The sequence below is a fragment of the Mustela lutreola genome, chromosome 1 (assembly GCF_030435805.1).
Source record: "Mustela lutreola isolate mMusLut2 chromosome 1, mMusLut2.pri, whole genome shotgun sequence".
Taxonomy (NCBI): domain Eukaryota; kingdom Metazoa; phylum Chordata; class Mammalia; order Carnivora; family Mustelidae; genus Mustela; species Mustela lutreola.
The window spans coordinates 143,120,663-143,133,120 of record NC_081290.1 but is presented as its reverse complement, the minus strand read 5'-3'; the positions used below and the strand labels follow the sequence as shown (position 1 = coordinate 143,133,120).

Genomic DNA, 12,458 nt, shown 5'->3' with positions numbered 1-12,458 from the left:
CCTTTTCAGTCTTCTTTCAGATAGATACTAAGACACACATGTAGTTATGTCGCTAACCTTCAACCTATAATCCACTGCCTTATGCCAATGCAGTTGTAATTACTGTTTATGGCATTAAAGGCCCTTTATGGTAAGGCTCCTACCTTTCTCTCTCACCTTGTCACCTCTGGTTCATTGCACATATATCACAGTCTCCTGTTCGTGATCTCTCTCACCTATATGCAGAAAGCCTATATAATTTCTTCTGTGTAGACAGATACCCTTTGCTCATGAATCTACCTAATGTTCTCATTCATCCTCCAATCTACAGCCTCTCATTTTCCAGAAAACAAGACTGGATTCTGGCAGTCTGGAGTTAGTGCATATTGTCTATGCCTGTGCATACATACAGTGTATACATATAGTGTACCTCTATACTGAATTTAATCACAGTATACTATAATTGTTTACTTACCCATATTCCCATGCTAGACAATGAATTCAAGCTGATGAGGAAAGGGGCTTGACTGTCAACTTTTTAACTGTACTATATAATTTTAGTATAGTAAAAGCTTGTTTTAAAAAATGAATAAATTGGGACACCACAATGGCTCAATCAGTTAAGCACCTGCCTTCGGGTTGGGATTGAGTCCCACATTGGGTTCCCTGTTCAGTGAGGAGTCTGCTTCTTCCTCTTCCTTTGTCCCTCCCCCAGGCTTGTGCCCTCTCTCTCTTGCAAATAAACAAATAAAATCTTTAAAAAATGAACAAATTAATGACCTATTCTTGTTTTGAGTTCTTGTCTCACTTTACAATGAACTTTACAAGTGTCCTCTAGGAAATAGTCTCTGATAACCTATCTAGTATAAGCATTTTATGTTCTTTCTGTGATGCAATCAGTAACTCATATTCTTTTTATGGTTGTGTTTCTTAACTCAGGGTTTTAACAGAGAACAACATAAGGAAAGGAACTAACATTTAACGGATACTTATGATGGGATAGGTACCATGCCAGGCACTTTAAATGCATTATACCACATCTAATCTGTTGGGTAGGTATACTCATACCAATTCTATATATGAGGAAACAGAGTCCTAAGATAAGCCAAGTCACACAACTAGTGGGCATCAGGATCAGCAATTAATTTCATATCTATCTATTTATTTGCTTGTTTATTCTTCTGTATCACACTGCATTATATTGCAAGACTTAGCACTATGAAATGGAATGGCTGTATTAAAAAATTATCATATTCATTTTAATAACATCCAAAAACCTTTGAAAATTAATCATGCATATTTAGATGAATAGTGCTAAGGAACAAAGTAATATATAGTAGTCCCCCTATATCTGCAGTTTCACTTCAATGGAGTCTGTTACCTCTTATAAACCATGGCCTGGAAGCAAATGACTCTACTTCTGCCACATAATCAGGTCAATACTAGCCTAACACTATGTGACAATGTCTATGTCATTCACCTCATTTCATCTCATTGGGTAGGCATTTTATCATCTCACACCATCACAAGAAGGGTGAGTACAATAAGATATTTTGAGAGTGAGAGAAGCCATATTCACATAACTTTTATTACAGTGTATTGCTATAGCTATTCTATTTTACTTTTAGTTATTGTTGTTAATCTCTTACTGTGTCTAATTTATAAAATAAACTTTATTATAAGTATTATGTATAGGACAAAACACAGTATTTATAGGTTTAGTACTATCCACAGTTTCAGGCATCCATTGGGGGTCTTGAAACATATCCCCCATGTATAGGGGGCAACTACTGTATTTATCTTTCAAGATATTGAGTACCTACCATACTTAGAACATAACAGGCCATGTTTTTTAAGTAAATGAAAATCTAATACATATTTTTATACAATGTAAAAAATCTGTATGTGATGAGTGGGAAACTCTTCAGTTAAAATTTAATTTTCTAATAATTGGGACGCCTGGGTGGCTCAGTTGGTTAAGGGGCTGCCTTCGGCTCAGGTCATGATCCCAGCGTCCTGGGATCGAGTCCCACATCGGGCTCCTTGCTTGGCAGGGAGCCTGCTTCTCCCTCTGCCTCTGCCTGCCACTCTGTCTGCCTGTGCTTGCTTTCACTTCTCTCTCTATGACAAATAAATAAAATAAAATCTTTAAAAAAAAAAAGATTGTAATTTTCTAATAATTAACTAACTACTTGGGGTTGTGGAAAAGAGAAAGAAGCCAAGGAAATGTAAAGCAAAAGTTTTAAATAATTTAAGCAAATGCTGATCTTGAAAAATAAATACTTTTGAGGTAGCTCCTTGAAAAGCTAAATACCATAAAATCTAGAAATCTACTTTTGGGTATATATATAAGAGAACTGAAAGCAGAGATCTAAACAGACACTTACACACCAATGTTTATAGAAACACTATTCACAATAGCCAAAGGTGAAAACAACTCAAAATGTCCATAATCAGAAGAATGGATAAACAAAATATGGTATGCCCAAATAATGGGATATTATTCATCCTTATAAGGAAGTAAATTTTGACATATGCTACAATACAGATGGACATTGGAGATACTATGCTAAGTGAAATAGGCTGAAAAGGATGAATATGTGACTCCACTTCTATGAGGTACCTACAGTAGTTGAATTCCTAGAGATAAAAAACAAAATGGGGGTAGTCAAGGACTAAGGAGGAGTGGGGGCGTGGATCAAGAGTTACTGTTTCAAGGAATACAGAGTTTCAGTTTGGGAAGATGGAAAACTTCTGGAAATGGATGGTAGTAATAGTTGCACAACACTGAATTACACTCAAAATGGTTAAAATGGTAAGTTTTATGCTATATTTTTATAACAAAACATTATTTGAAGTCCTAACATGTTAGTTTAAATGAAAGAAAAATATTATTTAATTTATACATATATTTCAATTATATGTCTAATATCTAAGTGGACTAAAACAAAATTCAAACATTCTACCAAGTTAATTTAACAAACATTTACTATCCTATTGTCTGACCCCATGCCTAGAATTTAGATTCAGAAAATATGGTCACCAAAGATATATGATAGCCAATGGTCATTATAGCCATACTGTCTACTAGCCATACAGGCAATTTAAGTTTGGATTAATCAGAAATAAATAAAATTAAATATTCAGTTTTTCAGTCACACTAGCCACATTTCAAATGTATAACAGCTACATAGGACTAGTAGCTACTGTACTGGACAGTGCTCTTTTACATTATACTATAAATACTAAATGGTAAACTTCTTTGGTAAATCATTGGCAAATATGAGTAAGAGAGGGGGTTAGTCCAGAATAATAACAAAGAGCCAAAACTGATTATTATTTGTCCCAGTTCCATGAAAAATATTGTTCATATTTTGACAGAGACTGCATTAAATCTGTAGATTGCTTTGTGTAGAGTGGACATTTTAACTATATTGGTTCATCTAATCTATGACATAGGATATCTTTCCATTTGTGTAATCTTCAATTTCTTTCCTAACAGTTTTATAATTTGTATGGAACCAGAAGACCCAAAAGGGCCAAAGCAACCTTGAGAAAGAAGAAAAAAGCTGGAGGTATCACAATCCTAGATTTCAAGAAATGCTACAAATCTGAAGTAATCAAAACAGAATGGTACCAGCACAAAAAGACACATAGATCTATGAAACAGAAGAGAGAGCCCAGAAACAAACCCATGCATGTCTGGTCAATTAATCTGTAACAAAGGAGGCAAGAATATACAATGGGGAAAAAATAGTCTCTTCAACAAATGGTACTGGGAAAACTAAACAACTACATGCAAAATAATGAAACTGTGTATGGTTTGTTATACCAATCACAAAAACAAACCCCAAATGAATTAAAGGCCTAAATGTGAGATCTGAAACCACAAAAATCCTAGAAGAAAGCATAGGTTATAATTTCTCTAATATCAGCACAGGGACATTTTTCCAGATCTGTCCTCTCAGGCAAGAGAAATAAAGCAAAATTCAACTATGGAGACTACACCAAAATAAAAAGTTTTTGCACAGCAAAGGAAACCATCAACAAAATGAAAAAGCAACCTACCAAATGGGAGAACATATTTGCAAACGATATATCCAAAAAAGGATTAATTATCCCAAGTATATCAAGAGCTTCTACAACTTAACAGCAAACACCAAATAATCCAATTGGAAAAAATAAATGGGCAGAGGATCTAAATAGACATTTTTCCAAATGTCTTTTGGATGGCCAACAGACACATAAAAAGATGTTCAGTATCACTCATCATCAGGGAAATGCAAATCAAAACCACAATGAAATATCATCTCATATCAGTCAGAGGGCTAAAATTAAAGACAAGAAATAACAACTGTTGGCAAGGATGTGGAGAAAAAAAACACTTGTACACTGTTGGTGGGAATGCAAACTGGTGCAGCCACTGTAGAAAACAGTACAGACGTTCCTCAAAAAATTAAAAATAGAATTACCTTATGATCCAGTAATTTCACTACTGTTTACCCCAAAACAATTAAAACATGAATTCAAAAAGATAAAGGCACTCCCATGTTTACTTCAGCACTATGTACAATAGCCAAGCTTTGAAAGCAACCCAAGTCCATCTGTAGATGAATGGATAAAGAAGATGCGGGGTATATGTATGTATATGTATGTATATGTATGTGTGAATATTACTCAGCCATAAAAAATGAAATCTTGCCATTCACAACAACATGGATGAACCTACCTTATACCTTAGGGTATAATGCTAAGTGAAACAAGTCAGAGAAAGACAAGTATCACATGATTTCATTCATATGTAGAATTTAAAAATTAAACAAACAAACAAACAAAAGGAAAAAGAGACAACCAAAAAAACCAGACTCTTAAATACAGAGAACAAACTGGTAGTTGTCAGAGACAAGGTGAGTGTGGGGAATGGGTAAAACAGATAAAAGGGAAAAACAAAAAAGCAAAAAAACAGCAACAAAAATTCCCTCATAAAACAAAGAACCAATTACATTCTGTAAACAACTCGCTAATTAAACGTTTCACTTTTTAACCAGTAGTATCACAAGGGTACAAGCTGAGAGCCATCCTTTACCATGCAAATGTAGCATAAACTTTAATGACAAGGAAGGCATGTTCTATCATCTTTGATATTCCAATAGTCTCTAAAAAAATATAGGATCCCATATCGGAAGAAAGTGTTAAGTATATCTTCATGGCAACTCTACAGAGTACTATAGAATTTCAAAATTAACATTACAGATTATTGCTAAATATGCTGCTATGTTAAGTAAAACAGGAGATTCTAGGATAAAGAAGATATGGTATATATACACAATGGAGTATTATGCAGCCATCAAACAAATGAAATCTTGCCATTTGCTACAACGTAGATGGAACTAGAGGGTATTATGCTTAGCAAAATAAATCAATCAGAGAGAGACAATTACCATATGATCCCCCTGATATGAGGAAGTTGAGAGGCAACGTGAGGGGCTTGGGGGGTAGGAAAGGAATAAATGAAACAAGATGGGATTGGGAGGGAGACAAACCATAAGAGACTTTTTTTTTTTTTAAAGTTTTTTTTTTTTTTATTTATTTGACAGAGAGAGAGATCACAAGTAGGCAGTGAGTTAGGCAGAGAAAGAAAGGGAAGCAGGCTCCCCGCTGAGCAGAGAGCCTGATGCGGGGCTCGATCCCAGGACACTGAGATCATGACCTGAGCCGAAGGCAGTGGCTTAATCCACTGAGCAACCCAGGCGCCCCCCCATAAGAGACTCTTAATCACACAAAACAAACTGAGAGTTGCTGGGGGGAGGGGGTAAGGGAAAGGGTGGTTGGGTTATGGACATTGGGGAAGGTATGTACTATGGTGAGTGCTGTGAAGTGTGTAAACCTGGCAATTCATAGACCCATACCCCTGGGGATAATAATATATGTTAATTAAAAAATTAAAAATTATTTTAAAAATATTTAAAAAACAGGAGATAGTAAAATCAAATTTATACTGTGATTTCAGTCATAAAGCAGCTAGGCAGACATATGAATAATTACTATAAGGGCACATGAAAAAATAAAAATAGGTGATGTATTTGTTGAAGAATTATGGACATCTATAAAACAAAGTAACACTGTTCAAATGCTTTTAGAACAAAAAAGGAAGCTGGTCTATGCTTTTCTATTCTAACAATGAAATTATATACTGTTTTGTAACAACATTTGTATGTTTGCTGTAACCTCAGTTTCATATATGGAAATATGTATATTCTGTATTGTGCAATCAGTTGTTGCTCTAATAAAATAAAATGGCCCTGCAAAGAACATTTTCAAAGAACTGAAAAATTAGAAAAGTCTTCATGAGTTCCTTTGATTCTAGCTCTAAATTAAGCTGAAAAATAACAATTCAAAACCTGTGCAATTTGGGGCGCCTGGGTGGCTCAGTGGGTTAAGCCACTGCCTTCGGCTCAGGTCATGATCTCAGGGTCCTGGGATCGAGTCCCGCATCGGGCTCTCTGCTCCGCAGGGAGCCTGCTTCCCTCTCTTTCTCTCTGCCTGCCTCTCCATCTACTTGTGATCTCTCTCTGTCAAATAGATAAATAAAATCTTTAAAAAAAAATGTCAAAACCTGTGCAATTTAAGACAAATGTACACATAATACATGATGCCTCTGTTTGTGTACTGTTTGTTATCTGGGACATAAAGCAGACAATAATATATACTGGCAAATATATTTAAATATGTATACTGTCAATATTACCGTGTCATAAGTAGAATTAAAAAGGAATGCATCACATGTTGGTGAAAAATAGCAAGCCTTACTCATCACAAATAATGTTCCCTTTACAGTGATATAAAACATTCCCTATGAATCACTCTTGGTTTCTTAAATATGCTTGTTCTAAAATTGTATAGATACTTAAGATGGTCTAACTCTATAATCTTTGTACATGCTGTATGTTAGCATTAGGAGAATGCATAACTAGATTAAAAATAAAATTATCAAGGCTATATGCAGACTTTTTGGTTTATGTTGTATTTATTAAAACTATGTGTTGAGTGTTCTACCTAAGAAAATAAATGACAAAGATAAAACAAGGTTGAGACTTCCTTCCAACTCTTAACTTCTATTTGGTTAACATAGACTTATGTACTATATATATGTATATATGAGTTTTACATATATATATGTTTTATCACATTTAAAAAGATTTATGCTTATAATATTTTAATAATTACTATTTTCCTAACACTTTTATGAGAGTAGCCTTCAAAGTTATAAAAATTGTAAATATGGTCAATGATCCCTGAATGGGTTCAAACTGAAGAAGTGCTCATTTTATATTGACTCAAATGTTTTGCGGAGGCCAGTCTTGGATTCAAGTTCCAGCTTAGGTCACTACCTGAGAGGTCATTCTGCTCAACTCACTTCACTCATCTGGTTTTTAGTTTCATCATGAGCAAAATGAAAGCACGGGAGGAGGATATCCAGTACCTTCTAGTCTAAAGATACCTGAGAGATCCAGTCAGAAATTTACCTCTCTCAATACAGGATCAGTTATTGAATTCAGATTGACAGCTCCTTCATAGGTCAGGTAATAGAACACATTGAGGGATCGAGCAGCCTCTGGTCCTAGCTGTTTATAGCCAAAAATGAGATCAATCCATTGGTGAAGCTGGCAGGAAACAAATTCACTCTCCAGGGCCTGAAAAAGAGGGCACAGATCATATTGTTATACTGATTTCAGCTTTTTAAAAAATAGAGAAATTTAGAACAAGCAGTAAAGTTTTACACTAAATTTACTATGAATAGACTTATTCTGATGTCCTATTTTCCAACGGAGTCAGTTCTCCTTTGTTTATAATTAGAAAATTTCTGGCACTTGTCACACTGAACTGTATTATGTTGGTTACATGTCAGTATGATTCTACTACACTGTAAGCACTGTGAGGGCCAGGACTGAGTCTATTTTGGTCATATTTGTAACTCAGGGCCTCACAGGTACCCAATTTATGCTTCAAAGAATGGAGGTGATGCAATGTAAAGGCTACTTTGGAAAAAATGTGAAAACATCACCTATTTACTATCCACCTGAAAGGCTTACGATTTTTCTAGATATAAACATTTTCTTGTCTACTGCAATAACTATAACCAAATTATTTAGCTATTTCAACTGAGTTTCTACTCCAGCAAATTTTATCTTTGGAGGGATACTGTAATTATTATGTTACTTATGTGTCCAATAAACAATGAATGAACATAATCAAGTATCCAGTGGAAATGCTGAATCCACTTCAATTCATCATTACTTTCCCAGTTACCAGCACTGCACCTAAAACACAGTAGGTACTAATAATTGTTTGCTGAATTTGATAAAGTTATAAATACAAAAGAGTTTAAAAAACTGGACACATTTTTTAATAGATGTATTCAAATTTGTATTATTTAAAATACTTTAAAGTTATTTCACCATAAAGCTTTAGCATTATGGACTATTTTATCTATCAGTAATGCTATTCAAATCACAGAGCTCTAAAACTGAAACAGGGAAGCCCAATTTGAAGTATATCAAATTGTACAGATGATATAGCTCATTGAAACGCTTACTCTATGTGTAGTGAGTATACAGCTGTGATGTGTTTTTGGTGTGGCTTACTACAATATCAATAGTATAAAAAGAAATCTGTTGGTTTTAAAACAAAATTGAATGACCTTTACAGCAAGCAACCAGTAAGATATAAACCACCTCATGACAAAAGACGTTTCTATTAGCTCACAGGTATACAAGTCTATGCTTTATTAAAATAAGTGCATATGAGGGTACCTGCCTGGCTGTCAGTGGAGCATGTGACCCTTAATCTTGGGGTTGTGAAACTGAGCCCCTCTTGGGTGTAGATTACTCAAAAAATAAAATCTTAAAAAAAGAAATCCTTATCTAAAATAAGTGCCTGAGAATCAAAAACATTTACAACTGAATTCAAATAATATATTTCCTTTAATATTTAAGAGGATGACACAATATACCACATACTATATACAATGAAAAAATTATTCTGTAAATAAAACTCTTGTAATTCTCATATTCCAAAGTATACCCAAAATGAAATAAAAATATTTAGCTAGCTTCAACAGTGAAAGTTGTTTTAGACATCTCTTATAAAACTCATGACATTTATAAATTTAGTAAATAGCTAAGAGAACTGCTGAATATTATTGGAAATAGAAAGAGAAAGGCTTGTAATAACTAAGTAAATTCCTATTTTAAGTACATGGATTTAAAATTAATCTGAAAATTCAGGAATTATTAATGGAAGTTGCACACAAAAATGATACGTTTGTTTCATTAACTCGGGCCTTGGGTAGGGATGGGGCAATGGGGGCCATGTTTAAAGTGACACATAAAAACAGCAATTGTCTTAATTTGTGTGCAGTGCACTCCACACAAAAGCTCTAAATATGTTCAAATTAGAGCAAGCTGCTTGATTGTCACTGCAGTCTCATGTCACATTAATGCATGACAAACATTAAACCATACACTTAAATGGCAATTTATATCATTTAAATGTTTACTGCCAGACTAGCTCATCACTCATTTAAATGTGACTTTCTGACAGCTAATTTCAGTTAATTTTCTCCAATTCACTTAATTAGAACTTTCAATCAGGAAGGACCTACACATATCTTTAGCTTACATTCTTTTTAGTTGTTCAAAATCTGAGTTAATAAACTGCTGAAAAGCCCTACTATAATAGATTAGCAAGTAACATCTCTGAGTCTACAAAAAAAGTGTGACTGTATGAAGAAAACTCACAGTATGTACTTTTAGAAGGAACCTACACTTATTTATGTAAATAATACTCTCGCCAGTAGTTTAAATAAAAAACGTTTATTTCATATACACACACTATTGAAACAATAAAAAAACCCTGCATCCAAGCTAATTAAAAATTAATGATTTCAAAATTGTTTAATAAGATAAAACAGTCAGGAGTCTCCTGAGTGTCCGTGGTGTTGCGATTTGAGACTATAAAATTCCAGTAAGCTCAGCACATGATAAAGTATGAGGGAATTTTCTCAATATTAAAGCTTTAAAAAGCAGGGCAATTTTATTTTATGTGTCATCAAAGAATTGTGAGTTTTCTTAATGTCAATTACTTCTTTATGCACATTCAAAATGGTGAACTTGGTAATATTTAGATGCTTAAACCTTTATATGTTGATACTATGTCAGAACATTAAGCAAAAATGTTGAAATGAAAGACACTGTGTGACCCCATTACACCTCAAACACACATGCAGAGGATGACCACAGTTTCATGGTTCATCCCTCCCTTTACACTGTCATATTGGTCAAGCCTTAAGGGGTTGCCTAGTAATTCATGGAAATATTGGCAAAATCTTTTCCAGAAGTTCACGGATAGACTTCAAAACATTTTTAAAAACTGAACTAAAAATCTCATTAGTGGTCTTCAAGCATTTCTTACAATTTACCAAAGTTTTAAAAGGGGATCCAAAAGAACAACTGCTATGGGTAGAAGAGTTCCAAAGAGGTTTAAAATCATCTCAGTACAACGTCAGTTCTGGATTTTAACATCCCTTTGGCAGCAGTGAATAATAACTGCCTAGCCAAAAGTATGTCTGATAAACAAACGCACTTAATAAAGACTTGAGGTAAAGACAAGCCGGAGGAAATTACTGAGAGAAAGATTACAAATAATTCAAAATGGAATACCCTGAGATTACATCTTATAACTTGTGTTTTTGAAATTCAAAAACATAAATCATAAAACATTAAAAATTCTTTAAATCTCTTTTTATATGTTGATATAAAATACTTATATCCACATTTTTAGTCACAAAAAAATAAAAACATGACAGGGGAATGCTAAGCATTTGTGATTTTTCAAAGCCTTTAGGTCAGACAGTCCTCATTAAGATTGGAGTTAAATACGGTTTGCAGCTCAGGGATAGTAACATTCTTCCTATGCTGCTCTCAAACCTAACCAATCAATTGTTAGTACTCCCCTAGCAGGCTGGATACATCATTTACATCCAATGTGTGCTCTGAGTAAAATTTGTAAAAAGAAAATCCACTAAAATGTCCAACACAATACAGTAATATTCAACTCATCTGAGTTATTATAAAATAAATCAGTGACTAATGTCCAATTGTTAAGGATCAAATAAGACTATGAAAAGACTATCATATGAAGCCTCACACAAATTGTCAATCCAATCCAGGGGGACTCATATTAGTCTTGACAAACTGTCTTGGGGCTGATATCTGTTTTTTTAATGAGATCTATTAAACAGAGACTAACACACTTGAGATATGCTAAAAAGTATAGTATACAGATGTCAAATACAAATACTTATTAGTAACTTTCATTTGTTTGGTTCACATGCACAACATCAACAAATTCAAACTTTAATATTATAAAAATAATAGTAAATTATTCATAAACAACTCATTTGTGTAATCTTGTGTCAGAATTAATTATAACATATATGAATATGTGTCCCACAATAAATCTCATTGAAAGAATGTAATCTATGTGTTACTGAAACTAACCCATTAAGGAAATGAATTATTTATTGATAAAAAATATTATTTAAAATTATTCTAGTTTCCTCTAATACAATCAAATAATATGATAATTTATGTAGAAATGGCTTGTTTTTTCCAAAACATTCTAAGCTATCTTGGAATAAAAATTCTAAAATAAAAGGCATTAATCATGTGTTTGTTAATCTATGTATGCTTTAGAGATACTCCAGCAATTTCCTTTTATTTTCAATCAAATTTTCTCTAATGTAAAAATGATGTAAAATCAAGAAAACAAATTTTAATTAACAAAAGAAAGATAACTGTTCCTCTCAAGACCTGAAAACCTTATTTGTGTATTATTCCCAAATTAATGCTGATATTTATTTATGCTTTTGTTAAATGTTCTCATACAAAACCAATTTCAAAAAGCCATCAAATAAAAGCTACTGATATCTACAGGACAAATGATTTTTATGGAAAAAAAATCAAATAGCATTTACAAATCTTTACGTATAGAAATATAATGGTGTGGGCACCTGGGTGGCTCAGTGGGTTAAGCCACTGCCTTCGGCTCAGGTCATGATCTCAGGGTCCTGGGATCGAGTCCCGCATCGGGCTCTCTGCTCAGCAGGGAGCCTGCTTCCTCCTCTCTCTCTCTGCCTGCCTCTCTGCCTACTTATAATCTCTCTCTGTCAAATAAATAAATAAAATCTAAAAAAAAAAAAAAAGAAATATAATGGTGTAACCAGAAGGAAGTAGGTCTGTGTAACCCAGATACACATTTCTGCACAACTATACCACCAACTTCCCTTCTTAGGCTTCCAGAAGACCCGATTTAGTCCTGAGATTCAAAATGCATTAGCTGTAAGTATCAAAAAAGAAAATAAAAATCAATGACTAACCCTCTTGACCTGGTAGGCATTTAAATATAATATGTATTTA

At 33.7% G+C, this 12,458-nt stretch overlaps 1 protein-coding gene across 4 annotated transcripts in view; it reads right to left on the bottom strand.

Annotated features, from left to right (window-relative positions):
• The window catches only part of LRBA (LPS responsive beige-like anchor protein), a 742,234-nt gene that overhangs the window by 72,051 nt on the left and 657,725 nt on the right, over positions 1–12,458 (bottom strand). For all 4 annotated transcript variants that reach the window (XM_059175618.1, XM_059175627.1, XM_059175636.1 and 1 more), the window contains exon 48: positions 7,506–7,673. In XM_059175618.1, coding sequence (XP_059031601.1) covers positions 7,506–7,673 — 168 coding nt within the window. The remainder of the gene's footprint in view (positions 1–7,505; positions 7,674–12,458) is intronic.